Genomic DNA, 22,984 nt, shown 5'->3' on the forward strand with positions numbered 1-22,984 from the left:
AAGATGAAGGAATCAACTTGAGCCAAAAATTGACATCATCAGACTGACATTTCAAAAGGAGTGTTTCTGGCAACATTTTTGAAAATGGAATATGAGTAAGGAGAGGAGAGGAACAGCAGAAGCAAGGAGATGAGTAGGAGCCTCTTGTTCATTGCAGATAAGAGATAAAGTTTGCATGAACCAGGTTGGTAGTCATGAAAGGATCAGATTTTTAAAATATATTATGAAGGTAGAATCAACAGAATTTTTCAGGGATCTGATGGGATGTGATGTGGGGAATCAAGAATGGCTCCAGGGCATTTGCCTAAGGCACATGGAAGGAGCAATTTGGCATTTACTAAAAGAGAAAAAAAGTTGAAAGGAGCTGAGATTTTGCAGGGGACTGATCTAATTTGAGAATCCTATTAGATATTCAAGTAGGCATGTCAAGTAGGCAGTTGGTGAAACAGTCTGAAATTCAAGAGGGAGGCCCAGGCTGGCAATAGACATTTGGGAGTGTCAACTGGATAATATTTAAAGACATGAAAGTGGTTAAGAGGATCAAGAATAAGGAAAAGGAAGAGGTTTGAAAGTTGGGTCCTGGGGGTACATTAACAGTAAATGGTCAGGAATAATGAGGAGAAACAATCAGTGAAACTGGAGGAAAATCAGGAGAGTGATTTTGTCTCAGAAGGTGGATGCTTAAGTGAGTGATGCTGAAATAATGCTGCATAACAAATAACACCAGAGCTCAGTCACCTATAGCCGTATATTTGTTCTCATGCCCACAAGTCTGTGGGTTTGTTCAGGGTTGGTTCAGCTGTTCTGGGCTGTGCTCAACTGAGTGGTCCAGCTTTAGGTTGTAGGTTGAATTTCAGTCTGTTCCATGTGTGCTCTTTTTGGAGCCCAGAATGAAAAGGTAGCATCCAGTTTGGAGATCTAATAGTAAATAGATCACTGAAGTACAAAAGCCAATGTAAAGCCCAGAACATATATTTTAAAATTTTTATTTGTATTTGTTTTAGTTATACATGATGGTAGAGTGTATTTTGACATATTATACATAAATAGAGTAATACACAGAGTATAACTTCCCATTCTTGTGTTTGTACATAATGTGGAATTACACTGGTCATGTATTCATATATGGACATCCCAGAGTATATTGAAGGCCTCTGTTCACATCATGTTGGCTTATCTTCCATTGACTAGAGTAAGTCACCTAGCCACGTCCAATATCAGTGGAGTAGGAAATATATTCAGCCCACAGAGGGGGGGTAAATAGAATGAATAATCCAAAATGAACAATAATCCAGACTCTTATCACAACAAGAGACCAAAGTGTTACAAGGTGAAGGAAGTGATCACCTATGTCAAATGTATCAAAAGCAGAGGACTAGAAAGTGACAACTGATTTAACAATATGAAATTCATTGGTTGCCCTTGAGTAGTTCTGGAGAAATGGAGTGAAAACCTGAGTGGAATGAGTTTCAAGAATAAATGGAAAGAGAGAAACTGGAGAAGAGAAGTTTAGATAGTTCTAAGGATTTTTGTGGTAAAAAGCAAAGGAATGAGCTAATGGTAAAAAGGGGAAATAGGGGGGCTGGGGTTGTGGCTCAGTGGTAGTGCAGTCATCTGGCATATGAGGCACTGGGTTCAATCCTCAGCACCATATTTTAAAAAATAAAAGTATTGTGTCCATCTATAACTAAAAAAAATATTTTTTTAAAAAAGGGGAAAATAGGAAATGGTAAGAAGTAGGAAATAAGAAATTCCTTGTACCCTCCTCCTTTGTGGTTTGAATAAACACTGAGCCACATCCCCTGACCTATTTTGTATTTTATTTAGAGACAGGGTCTCACTTAGTGCTTAGCACCTTGCTTTTGCTGAGGCTGGCTTTGAATTCATTGCCTTAGCCTCCCAAGCTGTTGGGATTACAGGTGTGTGCCACCACGCCCAGCTAAAGATGTGACTTTTATACTATGTTTGTATTTGGGGAAAATTTGGTAGAGAAGGAAAATCTGATGATGTTGAAAAGAGGACAACTTGAGTAGGTGAGAGGGGCTGGATTTAGTGCACAGTTAAGAGAATTTGGCCTTAAATCTAGAAAAACACATTCACTCTTAAGTAACAGGAGGGAACTTAAGAGTTACAGGCACTTACTGGGGGAAGAGGGAGTTTGCATTAATAGCTGTCTTTAGTTAGGTCTAAAACAATGACTTTGTTCACGGTGCAACTACTAATGTTTTCTAAATTTGGCTTTTTTTTTTTTTTTAAGAAATATGATAGCTAAAGTTCCAAACTACCTTAATCTCTTTCATTCCCTCAAAGTCATCTACATATTCCATGCATGTTTTCATACTTTCATGACACATAAGTCTATCTCAATATACACTGGAATTTTGCATATGGTTACATTTTATATAATTAGTAGCATACTGTATTCTGCAACTTTGTTTTCAATCTTTGTAAAGATTTTTTCCTATGGATACCCATAGTTCTTTTTCATTGATTTAATTACTATCCCGTATTCTATTGCATGACTAAACCATTTATCCATTTTCCTGCTAATGAACAAAATGGAGTTATTTCTAGTTTTATCTTTTTAGAGACAATGAATATAAGTAATAATTTTTTGAATACATATATAAAAATTTCTTGGGTTTATACTTAGAAGTAAAATTGCTCATCATGAAACAGATTGTCCTCTTACAGGGACATTTATTATTTTTCAGCTGCCCTGTATCTGAGTCTTCTTACTCTGTTTGAAGAAATTCCTATTTATAAGGCAGTGGATGGCAGAACTCATCTCTCATTACAGAAGATACAAATGTGTGCTATTTTCTTTGCCAAACATTTTGGAAGCCAAAGAACATGGTTGTGGCTGAATCCTACTCAGGTAGACAGCCCTCCACTCCCATTCCCCAACCATGATTCTGAAGTTGAAGCTAGTGCCATAAAGAAGTTGGGTTTGCCATGGATCCTTCTTAAAATAGACCATGTAATATGCCATAAAGCAACTCTTAGCAAATACAAAAAAGTAGAGATACTACCATGCATTTTATCAGGCCATAATGGAATTAAACTAGATATCAATGACAAAATAAAAAATAAAAATTTCTCCAACACCTGGAGACCAAAAAATATGCTACTGAATGAACAATGGGTTGCAGAAGACATCAAGGAGGAGATTAAAAGATTCTTAGAGGTAAATGAGAACATAGACACAACATATCAAAATCTCTGGGACACTATAAAGCAGTACTAAGAGGAAAGTTCATTTCATGGATTTCATTCCTTAAAAGAAGAAAAAGTCAACAAATAAATGACCTCACATTACATCTCAAAGCCCTAGAAAAAGAAGAACAAATCAGCAGCAAAAGCAGAAGAAGGCAAGAAATAATTAAAATTAGAGCTGAAATCAATGAAATCGAAACAATTGAAAAAATTGACAAAACAAAAAGTTGGTTCTTTGAAAAAATAAATAAAATTGATAGACCCTTAGCTATGCTAATAAAGAGAAGGAGAGAGAAAACTCAAATTATCAGAATACATGATGTAAAAGGTACAACAGACAACAGACACTATAGAAATACAGAGGAAAAATAGAAATTATTTTGAAAATTTATACTCCAATAAAATAGAAGACATTGAAGACATCGAAAGATTTCTTAAGTCATATGATTTGCCCATATTGAATCAGGAAGATATACAAAATTTAAACAGACCAATATCAAGTGAGGAAATAGAAGACACCATCAGAAGGTTACCAACCAAGAAAAGCCCAGGACCGGATGGATACACAACCGAGTTCTACAGGAAAGACCTTTAAAGAAGAACTAATACTAATACTCTTCAATTTATTTCAGGAATAGAAAAAGAGGGAGCACTTCCAAATTCATTCTGAGGCCAATATCACCCTGATCCCAAACCAGGCAAAGACACATCAAAGAAAGAAAATTTTAGACCAATATTTCTTATGAACATAGATGTAGAAATTCTCAATAAAATTCTGGTAAATCGAATACAAAAACATATCGAAAAGATTGTGCACCATGATCAAGTGGGATTCATCCCAGGAATGCAAGGTTGGTTCAACATACAGAAATCAATAAATGTAATTCATCACATCAATAGACTTTCAGAATCCTATGATCGGGGCTGGGATGTGGCTCAAGTGGTAGCGCATTCGCCTGGCATGCATGCGGCCTGGGTTGGATCCTCAGCACCACATACAAACAAAGATGTTGTGTCCGCTGAAAAATAACAAATAAATATTAAAAAAAAAATCTCTCTCTCTCTCTTAAAAAAAAAAGAATCCTATGATTATCTCAATGGATGCAGAAAAAGCATTTGACAAAATACAGCACCTTTACATGTTGAAAACACTAGAAAAACTAGGGATAACAGGAACATGTCTCAACATCATAAAGGCTATCTATGCTAAGCCTCGGGCAAATACCATTCTAAATGGAGAAAAATTAAAGGCATTCCCTCTAAAAACTGGAACAAGACAGGGATGCCCTCTTTCACCACTTCTATTCAACATAGTTCTTGAAACACTGGCCAGAGCAATTATATTAAAGGGATATGTATAGGAAAAGAAGAACTTAAATTAGCACTATTCACTGATTATATGATTCTATACCTGGAAGACCCAAAAAGCTCCACCAGAAAACTTCTAGAACTAGTAAATAAATTCAACAAAGTAGCAGGATATAAAATCAAAACCCATAAATCAAAGGCATTTCTGTATATCAGTGACAAATCCTCTGAGAAGGAAATGAGGAAAACTACCCCATTTACAGTAACCTCAAAAAAAAAAAAAAGAAAAAAAAAACCTTGGGAATCAACTTAACAAAAGAGGTGGAAGATCTATACAATGAAAACTACAGAACCCTAAAGAAAGAAATTAAAGAAGACCTTAGAAGACGGAAAGATCTACCTTGCTCTTGGATAGGCATAATTAATATTATCAAAATGACTATACTACCAAAAGCACTGTACAAATTTAATGCAATTCTGATCAAATTCCCAAAGTCATTCCTCATAAAAATAGAAAAAGCAATCATGAAATTCATCTGGAAAAATAAGAGACCCAGAATAGCTAAAGCAATCTTTAGCAAGAAGAGTGAAGCAGGTTGCATTGCTATACCAGATCTTTATACTACAGAACAATAGTAACAAAAACAGCATGGTATTGGCACCAAAACAGACTGGTAGACCAATGGTACAGAATAGAGGACATGGAGACTAACCCACAAAATTACAATCATCTTATATTAGGCAAAGGTGCCAAAAACATGCATTGGAGAAAAGATAGCATCTTCAACAAATGATGACGGGAAAACTGGAAATCCATATGCAACAAAATGAAATTAAATTCCCTATCTCTCACCATGCACAAAACTCAACTCAAAGTGGGTCAAGGGCCTAGGAATTAAACCAGAGACTCTGTGTCTAATAGAGGAAAAGTAGTCCCTAATCGTCATCATGTGGGATTAAGCCCCAATTTCCTTAATAAGACTCCTATAGCGCAAGAATTAAAACGAAGAATCAATAAATGAGATGGATTCAAACTAAAAAGTTTCTTCTCAGCAAAAGAAATAATCTGTGAGGTGAACAGAGAGCCTACATCCTGGGAGCAAATTTTTACCCCTCACACATCAGATAGAACACAAACCCCAGGGTATATAAAGAACTCAAAATGCTAAGCACAAACAAAACAACAACAACAACAACAAAAAACCCAGCAAATAACCCAATCAATAAATGGCCAGGGACCTGAACAGACACTTCTCAGAAGAGGATATACAATCAATCAACAAATATATTAAAAAATGTTCATCATCTCTAGCAATTAGAGAAATGCAAATCAAAACTACTCTAAGATATCATCTCACTCCAGTCAGAATGGCAGCTATTATGAAGACAAACAACAGTAAGTGTTGGAGAGGATGGCGGGGTGGGGAAGGTACACTCATATACTGCTGGTGGGCTGCAAATTGGAGCCAATATGGAAAGCAGTATGGAGATTCCTTGGAAATCTGGGAATGGAACCACCATTTGACCCAGCTATGACTCTACTCAGACTATATCCAAAGGACTTAAAAACAGCATACTACAGGGACACAGCTACCTTAATGTTTATAGCAGCACAATTCACAATAGTTAAACTTTGGAGCCAACCTAGATGCCCTTCAGTAGATGAATGGATTAAAAAAATGTGGCATATATACACAATGTAATTTTACTCAGCAATAAAAGAGAATAAAATCATGGTATTTGCAGGTAAAGGATGGCATTGGAGAAAATAATGCTAAGTGAAATTAGCCAATCCCCAAAAACCAAATGCTGAATGTATTCTATGATATAAGGAGGCTGGTTCATAGTGGGGTAGGGAGGGGGAGCATGGGAGGAATAAATGAACTCTAGATAGGGCAGAGGGGTGGAAGGGAAAAGGAGGGTGTAGGGGGTTAGTAAGGATGGTGGAATGTGATAAACATCATTATCCAAAGTACACGTATGAAGACATGAATTGGAATCAACATACTTTATACACAACCAGAGGTATGAAAAATTGTGCTATATATGTGTAATAAGAATTGTAATGCATTCCACTGTCATTTATTTTTTTAAAAAATCAATTAAAAAAGAGAGAAAAAAAGTTGTGTTTTCCTGTGGTGGAGATGGCTCCCCAGACTAGTTTAGTGGCATTAAAGCTTGCTCTGGTTTGTCAACACAGAGTCCATTTTCTCCTATGTTCCCAAGGTTGTTACCCAGTCCTTCTGGAGATTCTGTAATCATCTTAATATTTTTTTCACTAAGCTCCTTTTCTGTTTAAAAACAACCAACCAGAGTTATTTTCTACTGCTTATGACTAAGGCCCCAGACTCAGCTTGGATACTACAACAAAATGCCATATACTAGGTGACTTAAACAATACACATTTATTTTCTTATAGTTCTGGGGGCTGGAATTCCAAGGTTAGGTTGCTTCCAAGGTCAAATTTTGGTTAGAACACTTTTCTTGGCTTGCAGATAGCTGTTTTCTCACTGTGTCTTCCCATGGCCCTTTATTCTTCTTCTTATGTCTCTGCATTTGGCAAGAAGTGAGGTTTACTTTCCTGACCTAATCTAAGCCTAATTATCTCTAAAAGGCCCACCAAAAGTCATTTGTATTTGCAGTTCAGTAAACTAAATGAATTTGCGGAGGACTGATATTTAGTCCAAAACACTAACTGCCTTGCTTTCTTAATAATATCAGTTTACACTTCCACTACAATATATACTAGCCCATATTTCCATAAATCCTTGACATTTGATGTTTTCAGACTTCGTAGATTCTCTGATATACAGATCTTTAGTGCATCTGAACTGTTTTAAAATTATTCTTTTTAGCTGAAAATGGTGACACAGGCCTCTATAATCCTAGAAACTCTGGAGGTTGAGACAGGAGGACCCCAAGTTTGAGGCCAGCCCAGTCTCATAATTTAAAAATAATAATAAAAATTAAAAAGGGGAGGAGCTGGGAATGTAGCTCAGTGGTAAAGTGCTCCTGGGTTAAATCCCCTCTGTGTGTGTGTGTGTGTGTGTGGGAGTGGGGGTATATATAGTTTTTAAACAGGTAATATATGCACATGCCTTTCATATAAAAACGTATATAGTGAAAAATTCCCCTTTCTGTCTTTTGTCCTATCAGGCCTTTCCAGTATCCTTCCAGAGTTTTCTGTAATACATATATAAAACAACATATTCTGCTAGTCTCTCTCTTTCTCTTTTTTTCATACAAATAGAATATGTATGGCTCATGGCACATGCCTATACTCCCAGAAACCCCTGAGACTGAGATAGGAGAATCACAAGTTTGAGGCCAGCCTGAGCAATTTAGTGAGACCCTGACTCAAAAAATAAAAAAAAGTTCTGGGGATGTAGCTCAGTGATAAAGTGCCCCTGGGTTCACACCCTAGTACCAAATAAAATAAAATGAAACAAACAAACAAAACTCCCAAACAAATACTATAATACTTTACATATTGTCCATATTCCTCGCTTTTTCCCCCACTAAATATATCTTAGAGGTACTTTCATAAAACTACATTTATTCATCTTTTACGTCTATATTGTATAAATCTGCCATATTATTTAATCAGTTCCCTGTTGGTAAATATTTACATTACAGTCTTTTGATGTTAAAAACAATAGCTAAAACAGGCATCGAAGGGCCAGGTACTTTTGTAAATACTGCTTACAAAGATTAACTCATTTAATTCTCCCTCCAACTCAAAGAGGTGGATGATATTTTTGCCTCCATTTTGCTGATAAAGGAATTGAGGCACAGATGATTTTATAATTTACCCAAGGACACAATGCTAGCATTAGAATTGGGATTGAAAACCAGGCTATTAGATTCTAGTATTCAAACTCTTAACTAGACACAGTGCTACAATGAATTACTTTGCACACTGATATCTGTTTGTTCACAGGATATTTGTGATTTTTGATAGCTATTGCAAAAAAGTGCCTTCCATATAGAGTTGCATTAATTTACACTCTGCCAACAATATTCAAAAGTGTCATTTTCCCCCAAAGCCTTACCAACACAGTGTGTTATCAAGTGTTTGGATGTTTGTCATCTTAATAAATACAGAATGTTTCAGTAGCTTCCATTTGCATTCACCTTAAAGTAAATGAGACTGAACATCTGTCCTGTATGCTTTTTTCCACATTTTATTGGTGCATTATAATAAAACATAATGGTGAGATTAGTTGCTGTCTTGTATGTTAAAAAGTCATTTGTATTTGCATTTCAGTAAACTATTTCTATCCTCTGTTTATTTTCTGTCAAATTCTGAGAGGCCTCAATGAAGGTCATAGGGGAGTTAGCCCTTTGCTGTGATGAGTTTCAGGTGTCCCTCCTCTTTCAAAAAAAAAAGAAAGAAAAATTCCATTATGGTTAAAAAAGCAATAAAAAAAAAAAAAAAAAAAGATCCCCAGGCAAGTGCTTCTGTGTCTAAGCTCTTGAATTCATTCCTTTCTCTATTTTTCTTGTCTTGAGTTTCCATTCTCTTTTACTATTCTATGAACAGTTTATTAATTTATTCATTTAATTAAAATAATTTACTACTAGGGATTGAACCCAGTGGCTCTTTAACACTGAGTTACATCCCCAGCCCTTTTTATTTTTTGAGACAGGGTCTCACTAAATTGCTGAGACTGGCTTTGAACTTGTGATCCTCTTACCTCAGCTTCCCAAGTTGTTGAGATCACAGGTGTGCACCAGCATGCCCAGCTTCTACCTACTTTTTCTTTCTTTTTGATTTTTTGATGTTACAGTCCTGGGGATGAAACTCAAGATGTCGCACATTCTAAGCAAGTGCTGTACCGCTGAGCTATAGCATAAGGCCTTCTACATACAATTTTTCTACAAACCAGTTTTATTTCCTTTTTTCTACATAAAACTAAGGTAGAATTTTGATTTTAATTGCCTTAAAGTTATCTAAGAGCTGGGCATGCCCGGGAACATGCCTGTAATACCAGTGACGCAGGAGGATCAGAAGTTTGAGGCCAGCCTCAGCAACTGAGCAAGACCCTGTCTCAAAATAAAAAATAAAAAGGGCCAGGGATGGGCTGGGGTTGTGGCTCAGCAGCAGAACACTCACCTAGCATGTACGCACCCTGGGTTCGATCCTCAGCACCACATAAAAATAAATAAAGGTATTGTGTTCAACTATAGCTAAAACAAAAAAGGGCCAGGGATGTGGCTTGGTGATTAACTGCCTCTGAGTTCCATCCTCAGTACCAAAAAAATAAATAATAATAATAATAACATAAAGTCATCTAGGGATAATTTGCCACTTTTTTATAATAAACACATTACTTCTATATTTATGTATATTGTCTTCTTCAATAAAATTTAAATTTTCTCTGTATATTTCTCATATTTTATTAGGCTTATTCTTAGGAACCTCATAATTATTTCTACTGCTATCAATTGTATATGTATTTTTAAGGTTACATTTTATAATTACAAATATTAAAATGTTTCTAATTTTTGTGTAGTGTATCCTTTGTCTTTACTGAACTCTCCTTTTAGCAGTTATGTCTTGAGTTTGATTTCTCTTGAGATGATGATAACCCTGTGAATAATTACCATTTTATTTCTTTTTAATAGTTTCCATTCTTTGAGAGAAGACTGAGTCCTTACCAGCTACTTCTTACTCTATGTCTGTCTCTTATGGATTTAATTTTGTCACTGATTCTCAAACTTTAGTCAGAATCACTGGGATGTTAAAACGAGGGCTCCTGGAAATATATTTTCAAAGATGCTGACTTAGTAGGTTTGGAGTGAGCCAAGGAATTTGTATCTTAACATATCCAATATAATTCCTTTTAAAAAAATGTGTTCTTTTTAGATATACATGACAATAGAGTATATTTTGGCATGTTATATACATAGAGTACAACTTTATTCTAATTAGGATGCTATTCCTGTGGGTGTATATCCAATATAATTCTGATGTAGTTGTTGAGGGAACTGCACTTTGGAAGACATCTTAGATGTAACCTGTATGTTCTGATATTTATCATTGACTATCCAACTAAATTATAAACCCTTGTGGACAATTTTTCTTTTATGTTGTTGTTTGGTTTTTGAGGGGGTTACTGTGGATTTAACCCAGGGCTACTTTACCACTGAGCCACATTCCCAGACCTTTTTATTTGAGACAGGATCTTACTAAATTGCTTAGGACCTTGTTAAATTGCTGAGGCTTTTCTAGTCTTCTATACTTGTATCACTTAATAGGAATAACTGAGTACTAATATATTACTGAACAGTAATTAAATATTTTTAAGTTAAAACTATGCAACCCTTATTTCAACATATAATTGGGGATTTTTCTTTCCATTTTGAGGCAGTAATTTATCTTTGAAAGATAATTTGGACTAGTCTGTTGATATAAACTTTTTCTATCACTGTCTTATTCAAATTTTAAAATAAGATAGCTAAAGGTTTTTGTTTTCTGGTGTCTCATCAATAGTGAACTCTATATACTTTTTTCTTCCTTAATGAAAAGTCATCATTTTAAAGTTATTTGTATTCTCATAATTGGTATAATTTAAGGGTTTGTTTTCAAAGCTTTCTCTATTTTTTTTTTAATCTAGTTTAATGGAACCTTTTAGTATAACCAATGCAAAAGGAAAGCTTAACTTGAAGCAAACAGTTTTAATGTTTTTTTAATCAATTATAAAGTAAAGGCTTGGTATCAAGTGTCAGAGAGGTCAAAACTTTCAATGACACTACTTTTAGGTTTGCTGATTAACAGGTTTAGGGCTATGTCAATACAACATGTACATTTATTATTTCTATGTTTTTGAAAACTAAGTGTTTCATAGTTGTAGCATGAACGACTTTAGTTAAAACTAGGGTCAAGTTGAGATGAAGTAAAAAAACTGGCATGAGTATTCTTTGACATACAACAGGATAGAAATATTTTATGTGACTAAAAGATGCATACTATTAGTAAGACAGTGTGGAAGAAAAATATGTAAAATGTTCAAGACACTGCAGACGAGTTTTAAGCAAATACTGCTTTCATGATAGGTTCCTTGATATCTACTGTGAATAGGCCTTGGAAAACATCAACTGAACAAATACTATTTAAAGTTTCAAGTAGAAGCTTCTGTAGACCTCCCATATTTCTCTATAAGTGCTTTTAAAAAAATAAGTGTTTAGGGTAGAGAAGGGAACAAAACAATAATTGAAGTCTCTCCTGATGACCAGTCAAGCCCAAATTATGACTTTTAAAATCAAGCATAAACATTCAAGTAAAGAACAGAAACAACAAAACAAGTACTCACTGAGCACCTATTATATGTGGGGTACTCTAGTCACAACAATAATACCACAAAAGACAAGCAGGAAGGAAAAGAGTATAAAAGGTTAATGTAGATGTTACATGTAATTATTATGGAGGAGGAAGAAAAGGAAGAGGAAGAAGAGGCAGAAAAAAAATGGAGAGGAGGATGATAACAATGACAACTACAAGGAGAAGCAATTTAATCAGACAAGTATTAGAAGAAAATAGCCTAAGCCAAGAAACAGTTTGAGCCTTTAGACTGAAAGATGAAAGAGCTCAGTAGTCCAAGAAGTGATGGGAGGTGGGAAGAGGGAGGGAGGGAGAGGGATAAAGGATCAGATATTCTGACAAAATTGAAAGATTGTAAGAATAAGGAAAAAAAAAAAAAAAAACCTCACATTTTACAAGCTTCCACTATAAAGAATGAGTTCCCTACAAAGGGGGAAATAAATAAATAAAACTGGCTTTGGGATTCTCATCTGCAACATGAGAAGTTAGAAGAAAGAGTACACAATATTTATAAACTAAGGAGAGAAAAGGACTACAACCCAAGAATCCTACACATAGCAAAAGTACCATTTCCTCTACCAGAGGAAAAGATAATATTCAGTAAGTAAACTGTACTGCCCAAATAGACCACCTATGGTAGTTACCTTTTCTCTACTGTGACAAATATTAGAGAAAAGCAACTTGAAGGAAGAAAGATTTATTTTGGTTCACAGTTTCAGAGATCTGTCTATGGTAAGATGGTTCTGCTGCTTTGGGACTAAGGTGAGGCAGAACATCATAGTGGGAGAGTGTAGGAGATGAAAGCTGATGCTGACCAGCCAGGAAGCACAAAGAAGTGGGAATAAAGGGATAAGATATACTCCTTAAGGACATGACCCCTGGGATCTTCTTTCCTCAATGAGGTGCCATCATCTAAAGTTTTTATTCCTTCCATCAAATATGAATCAGTGGCTTAATCACAGATGAGGCCAGAGCCCTCACAATCCAATCAATTCTCAAAAGCCCCACCTGTGAACATTGCTGCGCCAGGGACCAAGCCTTCAACACATGAGTCTTTGGGGGACAGTTTATACCCAAACCACAACACCACCTAAGGAAAATATGGTGCAGTTCATAATCTATACTGTTCTCAAGAATGACTGGAAAAAAACTGTGGCATAATCATAAGATGGAACATTATGCAGTTAGTAACAAGAATGGCTTCTTTATACAAAGATGGCATGGAGGGATGTATAAGAGTTGTATCTAAAAAAAAAGAAAAAGAACTATGTCTATCTCATTTTTATAAAATTAAAAATACAAACCCACATTTCTCTTTAGGTCTATATAAGATTGTAATATGAAAGAACACACACCAGGTTAATAACCTGGATTGTGGCAAGAGGGGTAAGAGATGAAGAAAGAAGTACTCTAGTTAGAAGAAAGGAGTTTCTATGATAACACTGGCATGCTGAACATCCGACTATGTAAAACTGTGTCATAGAGAGATGCATGGAGAATAGCTATCAAAATGTTAGTGATGGTTACCTTAGAGTATTGATTCTAGGTGGCCATTACTTTCTTTCTTTCTTTTTTTGTTGTTGTCAATGAATCTTTATTTTATTAATATGTGGCGTTGAGAATCAAACCCAGTGCCTCGAAAGTACTTTACCACTGAGCTACAACCCCCAGGCCCCCATTACATTCTTTTTTAAGTTTTTATGTTGTCTGAATTATTTACAATGAATACATATATTTAGATAACTAGAAAGAAGCAATACAATTCTTTACAGTTTAGAAGACTTATTTTTTCTTAAAATTAAAAAAAAAATCCTATTTTAATACCTTTCTCAAAGGTCAAAAGCATCCCCATCAGGAGGGGAGAAAAGTGAAAGTAGAATACTCTGGGTTTCAGAAAACTCTTGTATGGAAAATATTTGACCAGAAAGGTCTGACATGAGGTCTAACAGTTATATACTTTAAAAACTCAACACACTGAAAAATAAGCATGAACTTAGTATCCAAGTTCACAAAAACCTCTTTTTCTAGTCTCCTGCTGGTTAAAGAATCAGGAAGAAAGAAAATATAAGATTAGCTTCATAGAGGCTGGGGATGCTCACTGATAAAGTACTTAACCAACATGTGTGAGTCCTTGGGTTTAATCCCCAGCAATTTTTTTTTTTAAAAGAAAAGTTAGCTTCATAATAATATCATTTGTGGGTTGACACAGGAAAAAGGGAGAATAAAATAGAAATTTTATGATAACATTTTATGTTTAAGCCAGATTCCCTCCTGGGACATTTTTTGCTTGGATGAATGAGGCAGGACATGGTAAATCTTAGCTAGTTTCATAGAAAGGAGTTTAAGCTTGAGCGTACAAGCTGCTTCTGACTTCAAGCAAACATGAGATGTCACCAGTTAAAAGCCTCCTGTGATGTACTGTTTGGATGGCAGGAGATAATAAGTCCAAAACTGTTTAACATAAAGCTAGATGATCCACAGTTAAATAAAATCATAGCAAAATATGAATATATCAATAAGAAAGAATTTTACACAGGTTTGACAATCTGTTACAATCTCACCTCAGATACAACTTCTGCTATTGTATTGTAGCAACAGTGGCTGCTCCTGGCCACAGCAACTGAGATTAAATAGCCAAATTCTGATTAAATAAACGGGTATGGAAGACTGTTTCAGGACTTTATACAAATGGTAACCTCATTTTAAAAAATGAGGAAAAACTATCATCCAAATTTGAAGCTAATTTAATTGTCAGTAACTGAACAGTTAAAAAAAATCTCACACAAACAGTGCTGTTTCAAAAGTTTCATCAGTAGAGACAAAAAGGTTGATATTCATCCTTCCTCATCACTGCTGCTCCAGGCATCTTCAAAAGCTGGATTTAACTGCAATTTGGTTGTATTCTAAACAAAGAAAAAGAAAGAGGAAGATATTGTTTTTTCCACTGCATAATTTTAGGCTCAGATGAACAGCAATTAGATTATTTTGAAAGAAACTGTATAATTGCTAATTTCAAAACAAAAGTAATATATGAAATGCCCCCCAATACAATAAGATAATGTAACTCCATTTAAAACAGATATATCAGCCAGGTGTGGTGCTTCATGCCTGTAATTCCAGCAGCTCGGAAAGCTGAGGCAGGAGGATCACTTGTTCAAAGCCATCCTCAGTAAAAGTGAGGCCCTGTCTCTAAATAAAATACAAAATAGGGCTGAGGATGTGGTCCAGTGGTTGAGTGCCCCTGAGTTCAATCCCCAGTACCTGCCCCCTAAAAAACAGATATATGGGACATTATCCAAATAATCTGAATTTCTCTGAAAGTGATCACCTCCAAATATATATACACACACACATATATAATGCTTATATATATATATATATATATATATATATATATATATATATATATATATATATATATAAAATGCTTTTATTCAAGGTATTTCTGCAACTCTTAAGAATTATCTGCAGAAAGTTGAACATTGACTTCCATGGGGTTAAGACTGGACTCCAGGTCTACAGTTTAACTTGACATTACCATATATTAATACTGCCAACTTTTTACTGTTTGGATGGGCTTGACATTCATAAATAAACAAACATCCACATATGAGGAATAAGCTGTTCATCAAGCTGAACAATACCATTTTTAGTCCAAAGGTTATTAAATGGTGAGGTGTGTTTATTTGTATATGGTTAGAAGCACATGCAACATTCATCAAAAATGGTAACATGTCTGTAATTAACACATAGGATTTCCTGGAAGATTTCTCTAAAGAGTAACAAGCATTTGAAAAGTCTTTACTTAAAATAACAAGAAAACATTACAGTATTCTCATAAGTTCAGTGCCATACCTAATAAAGGTAATCAGCATCTTGAGAAATTTTAATTATCTGTGAATTATCAAATCAATTCCTTTGTTTGGGAAACTAGAGTGGCTATCTAGCAAATAACTAGAAGACTTTTAAGTTGTTGTTTTTTTTTTTTTTTTAAGTTTCTTGGCATATGAATCAGATCTGCTGCTTATTCTGCAGCTTTTACATTTGCTATGGTTTGTTCAGATCCAAATTCCAATAACATATTAGTGCCAAGAGTACTGTTAATTTAACAACTTATGTTTGGTGAACAAGACGACTTAGAATCTTATAATGAAAAGAATAGAAAAAGCCAATAGTCCAAGTAAATTTCCAGGATGGCTGGAAAGCAATATATTAACTTAGGTATTCCTTTTAGTTGTTACAGCGATCAGACTGCATTGCTAACCCTATTTTGCTATGGTAAACAAAAGAACACTAGAAATACATTTTATTACTAAAACAATCACAAATAAGATGTCATACTTGCAGTTAAAAGCTCCAATAAAAATGTAGATGGACTTAGTACACATTACCATTTGAGATTCCCAAAGAGTAATATGTATATTAAATCCACCCACATTTTTATTACATGTTTTATTACGTATTTTATTTTACTACAACTTTATGTGTAACCACCTTCAATTTCTTCAGTTTTCTCTACAACATCTCCTCCTAGTGGACATCCAATCTATGCTTGAACATAGTCATCTCTATCTCACCAGGTTGGTTGATGTACTTGACAGAGTAGTGAGTGCTACGGGAATGAAGAAAGGGGCATCTACTCTAGAGTCCAAATAATGGAAAGGAGAAATGAGTCCAAAATAAACATTTGTCAGGATTATATCTTGATAACTTTCAAATTTCTGAGTGATAATTACTGGAAAATTTCAGGGTTTCTGTGTCAGTAAGTATTATGTATCTACATAAGATAGACGTGAAACAGTTATATATTATGTGACTGTCAAAACTAAAGTAGGAGTCTTGTTGAGAAGTCAGATTTAAGCTGTACCTGTCCTATGAATCTCCAGAAGGAAAAAGTGATTAAGAGTTCAGATAAGCTTAACTTAACCATAACCAAGTAGGAAGTGGGGGAGGAGCAGATTCCTCAGGATTTAATAAAACAGCTTGACAATTAAGTAACAAAAATTATGCTTGAAGACCATAAAACCTGACTGACCCTATCATTCAATACCCTTCAGGTTCTTTAGATAGAATTAAAGTCCTCCTCTATTTTGGATATTGGGAGAAATACCCGAAGGGATTATATTTTGGTTAATGAAGAAATAAAATCTCATCAGAAGTATAAAATTTGAAAGGAAACCTAAGAACAACTTTGGCAATTCTGATATTTGAAAATGTCATAAACTTGGGGCTGGGGTTGTGGCTCAGTGGTAAGAGCGCTTGCCTTGCATGTGTGAGGCACTGGGTCAGATCCTCAGTACCACATACATACATACATACATAAAATGAAGGTGTTGTGTTATGTACAGCTAATTTTTTTTAAAAAAATGTCATAAACTTGTCCCATAATACACTGGCAGAACTCGGAAACAAATGGCAAAACTGGAATTCAAACCCAGGTTTACCTAAAACTAAAAACCTAGTACATATGTGCATATGTATTGGTGTGAATTGTTTTGCATTATACTACATTGCTCCCCTGTGAATCTACAATACTCATTTATTTGATAGTCAAGATGAAAACACTTTTGAATATGAATTAAATGGTAAGAAAAAGGTTCTTGTGTAGACCAACTTTTCTACTGGAATTTGCATCATGGTCATATTCATATTCTACCTACATTCACAGGAATCTTTCAAACTAAATTTTTATGGAAATAACCTTAGCACATACCACTTTATACTAATATGAGAATGACTGCTATTCTAAAGTGAAAGCATATAAATAGATATTTTAAAAGATAAGGCTTAGCCGGGCACAGCAGCATACGCCTGTAATCTCAGCGGCTTGGGAGGCTGAGGCAGGAGGATCACGAGTCTAAAGCCAGCCTCAGCAAAAGCAAGTTGCTAAGCAACTCATTAAGACCCTATCTCTAAATGAGTGACCCTAAGTTCAAACCCTGGATCCCCACCCCACCCCACCCTCGCCAAAAACATATAAGGCTGTACAGCTCTAAGACTTGAATATAAAGCTCAGCTTGTTTTCAGTGTTCTTCTAATTGTTTTGCTTAATTTTCATACATAAAAGCAAGTCTTTTAGATGAGCTTAAATTGTCAGTATAACTACAAAACAAGGAAATGAAGAAGCCATCAAAGTTACAAATTATCTTTATAATAAGCAATTTAGATGTACTTTAATATTCTTTTATTTATATGTCATAATAGATTTTCTTTAAATTTATTTTTATTATTTTGATTTGGTGATTATATACTTCCTAACATGGCCTGTAGTGTTATAATTTTGATTTAATGTGTACTGTAATTCCCACAGAGCAGATACAACACAAATTTTTTGACCATATTAAGCTTTCTACAGATTATTCAGCCATCAAAAATAGTTGTTGCTAAAATCAATCAAGCCACAATGAACCAAATTAGACGTGATGAATTCCGGAAACATTCATATGGCATTTGGCCAGATGCTCAAAGATTTATCAACATGTATTTTTTTCTCCCTTTCATTTGGATTAGGCCAAAAGAAAACAATTCACAGTTCAGAGGCTTTATGCCACAGTAAACTATAGCAACTACAAATATAGGCATGAAATATATTTTATCAATAGCTATTAGCTAGATGCTATTAACTATCCCTGTTAAATTTTTATTTCATGTGGCTTTTGACATAGTCCTATATTCATAAAGGAACTAAACATATGAAAAATGTTTTTAGAATATCAAATGATTTTATCAATAACTTCCTTCCATCTCTATTTAAGATACTTTGTTTTTACTATCACTTGGGTTAAGTTTACCTTAACATATTTCTAAATGTATTTGTACTGCCAGTTTATAAAATTATATAAGCATTCTTTTAGACACCAAACTTTAAAAAAAATATTTATTTTTTAGTTGTAGTTGTCAATACCTTTATTTTAATTTGTTTTTATGTGGTGCTGAGGATCGAACCCAGGGCCTCACACGTGCTAGACAAATGCTCTACTACTGAGCCACAACCCCAGCCCCTAGACACCAAACTTTTTATATCCTAGAAATTAATATAAATGGAAATTATTAATAGTACTGAATAGAATAATCCTTGCAGAAAGAGAAAGCATCTTTAGACAACTTTTATTTTACTACAGCTTGACATACAGTAAAAATAATAATAATTTTGAAAAAAGAGGCTACTAAAGGGTAGGGATCATGTCTTACTCATCTTTGTTTACCCATTACACTTTTAAGGCTCTTTATTCATGCTGTCCTATTTATTCTAATTTACACTCTAAGATAGGTACAGTTAGATTATAAAATATTAGAAGTGTAAATTGGTAAAATCTAGCAGCATGAAATTGAGACTTAATTATGTCATACATGGTAACTCAAGAGGTTCCAGGAATGTTAGCCTAAGAAATAATCATAAATATCTGTAGTAGAGGCTGAGAGAGGACAATTGCAAGTTTGAGGCAAGTCTGGGTAACTTTGACTACTCAAAATGAAAATAAAAGGATGAAAGGGCTGGGGATGTTGCTCAGTGGTAAAGTACCCCTGGGTTCAACCCCCAATATAAGGAAGGAATAAAAGAAGAAAGAATAAAAAATTTGTGAATAGATATTTACCTTGATGCTGTTTAAAAGCAATAGATACAAATATTTAAATTTGTGGTATACAGATGATGCAACACTATATCATTAAAGATACAGTTTAAAATAGATACCAAGTTATATGTTCAATAATGATATTAACTGTGTTTAAAAAAAAAAAAAGCAGTGGCTAGGAGGGTATCTTAGTGGTAGAACAGTTACTTGCCTGGAAAGCTTGGGGTCCTTGGCTAAAAATAAGAAGAAAGAAATATATGCATAGGAAGAAACCAAGAATGAAGTAAATAAAAAATATACTGTTATTTAATCCAACCTGAGAAATTTAATATTCTTCTTATGATATTTTTCTCCTAAATTTTTCAAATGTGTTATATCAAGTTATTTTTATAATCAGAAAACAGCAAGAAATACTTTTAAAGCTCTCTTGTATAAACTAATAAAACTTTATTTCTTATGATTTAGGAATAACTATATACCATTTGTACAAATAATATTTACCTCATCATCATCGGGAACTGGTTCATATAAGGATGGTACCCAAGCAAGAATATTGCAGTCTCTGCTACCACTATAAAGTTCCTACAGCAAAGAAAGCAAAGACGTACCAATTTGAAATTAACAATATCAGTTCTAAAAATGATTAATTCTTAAACTAATCAGATCATTTCTATTTCTAGGTCTTAAACTATGCTGATGCCCTTTTTTTTTCTTTTTCTTTTTAAGATGCAGTAAAGTTTTGTTTTGTATTTAAAATACTATCAGGGGCTGGAGTTTTGGTTCAGGGGCAGAGCACATGCCTAGCGTGTGTGAGGCACTGAGTTTGATCCTCAGCACTATATAAAAATAAATAAATAAAATAAAGGTATGCTCTCCACCTACAACTACCAAAAAAATTTAAATAAGAAAAAAAAATACTATCAAGTTTTGTTTGCGCTTATTAATGGGGTGAAAATTTTACAAGTACATTCAATGTCTTAGCAGTTTTATTAATCATAGTATCCATATATTTCAAGTGTCATAACAGAGAAAGAAAAAAAAATAGAATAAAGGGCTTGTCTTTCTCTGTCAAAAGCAGGTGTTTTGTTGTTGTTCTTGTTGTTGTTGTTCTGTTTGTTTTTTTCCAGTACTGGGGAGTGAACCCAGGGCCTTGTATATGCTAGGCAAGTGTTCTATCACTTAACCAAATTCTCAATAATAACTGCACTTTAATAACGATTTCAATGAAGAAACCATAAGAATTTCTACTAAAATAGACCAAGAGTTTACAAAAAAGTTTTGTGTAGCTTCTTTCTGTCTGGTTGCCTGCTATTCAACACAACAGCTAAAAGACCTATACCTTGCCTGTTGAGATGATTACTTCATAAAAGGAAGCTTGGCTTAATCTATAGTCTATGTTAATGTCTTTATGGACAAGTTATTAGCTCTTGTCTGAACAATGATCATTCCTTTCCCTAAGAAAACTGATGAAATGTTGCATTGGCTATTATTGAAAACATTCCAATGGGGTATTGAAATAAATACTTTCTATACAGAGGATATAAACTGGTACAGTAATTCAGAGAATGGATTCTCAATATATAGCTCAAGCTTTTGTGTGCATTTCTGAGGTTATGCCAGAGTCACAAATAACATTTAAGGCTATCATCCAAATAAAACTTATAACAAAAATAGAAATATTTATGAAGGAACAGAAGAATGATTATTAGTAAATTAACATTGCATTTATATGAGGAAATATTATTTGTTGTCAAAGAACATTTAATGACATTGGAAAATATTCATCAAGAGAAAAGAAAAGGATTTAAACCAAATACTCAAAATGTAAAGGGGAAAAACCAAGATATAAAACAGTAGGTCAATAATAATAAAAATTACTGTGCAAAGGAGAATGGGCTTAAAAAATGGCTAAAAAGGCAACAAAATGTAGGTGGTTACAAAACTCTTAATGACTAAATGGCCTTTTTCTCCCCTCACAACTGTGTTTCTGTAGATCGGAATAAATAATCCTAACAATAGGCATTTTCCCTTGCTTTAGAATGCAATTATTTTTTATTCCACATCTTAAAAATATTTGAAGCATCGTATAATTAGTATTGTTTAAGAGAAGATTTTGAGTAAAGAAAAAAATAATATGAAGTTTTTTAATAAGAAATGTAGACATATAAAATATCAAATCAGTTAAACAATATCAAATTTCCTAAATAAAATGGCAGACTGAGACATAAAAGAAATCTCACAAAGAACTTAAAATCAACATACTACAGGGCTGGGGTTGTGGCTAAGTGGTAAAGTGCTTGCCTAGCATGTGTGAGGCACTGGGTTCGATCCTCAGCACCACATAAAAATAAATAAATAAAGGTACATTGTGTACATTTACAACTAAAATAAATAGATAGATAAAAAGCAGCATGCTATAGTGATGCAGCCACATCAATGTTTACAGTAGCTCAATTCACAATAGCTAAGCTATGGAACCAACCTAGGTGCCCTCCAACAGCTGAATGAATAAAGAAAATGTGGTTTATATATATATATTTTCAAAGTGAAATATTACTCAACCATAAAGAAGAATGAAATTATGGCAATTGCCAGTAAAGATGGATCTGGAGACTATGATGCTAAATGAAATAAGCCAAACCCAAAAAAACCAAAGGCCAAGCATTCTCTCTGATACGTAGATGCTAACACACAATAAGGGGCAGGAGAAAATAGAAGTTCATTGGATCAGACAAAGGGGAATGAAGGAAAGAGGGGGAATGGGATAGGAAAGACAGAAGAATAAACTGGACACAACTTTCCTATGGTCATATATGAATACATGACCAGTGTAATTCCACATCATGTACAACCACAGAATGAGAAGTTATATTCCATGCATGTATAGTATGCCAAAATACATTCAACTGTCATGTATAACTAAAAAGAATAAATAAAAAAAAAACAGCTTGGAAAAGACAGCACTTATGAATGGTTAATAAAGAGCACTTGGATGGAGAGATCAGAATTGAGCCCTGAGGTTTTTAGGATAAATGTAAACATTCATTTGGGAAATTTGATTTAAAAATATCAAAAATTATGTTACAAGTTCAGGACAAGTAATTTTTTTCCAAAACCATAAGAGAGTAAATTGTTAACATAAGTTTCTGTTGACTTTGAATAATTTAGTATATATTTTCCGTGAAAAAGGATGTTTATATATAGTTACAATGTAACCCATAAAATCAGAAAATCAACATTGCTATTTTACTAGCATCTAATTCTTAAGTCCCATTTAAGTGTTACCATTTGTATTAATAACGTCCTTTTTAGTAAAAGGATCCAGTTAAAAATCAAGTGCTGCACTTGGTCTCAAGTTTTCAATCTGGAATAGTTCTTTGATTTCTTTGGCTTTCCTGACCTAGACAATTTTGAAAACACAAACTAGTTACTTAGTAGAATGTCCTTCAAATTTGGATTGTGTTAATGTTTCCTCATGGTTAAAACTGAATGACGCAAGTTTGCCAGGAATTTCATAGATGTGATGACTCATAATTAGAATGTTAACTTTGATCATTTGATT

At 34.1% G+C, this 22,984-nt stretch overlaps 1 protein-coding gene across 5 annotated transcripts in view; it reads right to left on the bottom strand.

The window, feature by feature from the left end:
• Positions 1 to 970: 970 nt before the first annotated feature.
• The window catches only part of Ercc8 (ERCC excision repair 8, CSA ubiquitin ligase complex subunit), a 68,884-nt gene continuing 46,870 nt past the window's right edge, over positions 971 to 22,984 (bottom strand). For 4 of the 5 annotated variants that reach the window (XM_046456329.2, XM_058583136.1, XM_046456330.2 and 1 more), the window contains 2 exons: positions 19,924 to 20,004; positions 971 to 14,751 (listed from right to left, as the gene is read on the bottom strand). In XM_046456329.2, the coding sequence (XP_046312285.1) occupies positions 14,683 to 14,751; positions 19,924 to 20,004 (150 nt within the window). In that variant the 3' untranslated portion in view covers positions 971 to 14,682. The remainder of the gene's footprint in view (positions 14,752 to 19,923; positions 20,005 to 22,984) is intronic. The other variant, XR_006854390.2, reaches the window with a different exon arrangement.

The sequence above is a fragment of the Marmota monax genome, unplaced genomic scaffold (genome assembly GCF_021218885.2).
Source record: "Marmota monax isolate L192 unplaced genomic scaffold, Marmota_monax_Labrador192_F-V1.1 WCK01_AAM20220418_F8-fsc00037, whole genome shotgun sequence".
NCBI classification, from domain to species: Eukaryota; Metazoa; Chordata; class Mammalia; order Rodentia; family Sciuridae; genus Marmota; species Marmota monax.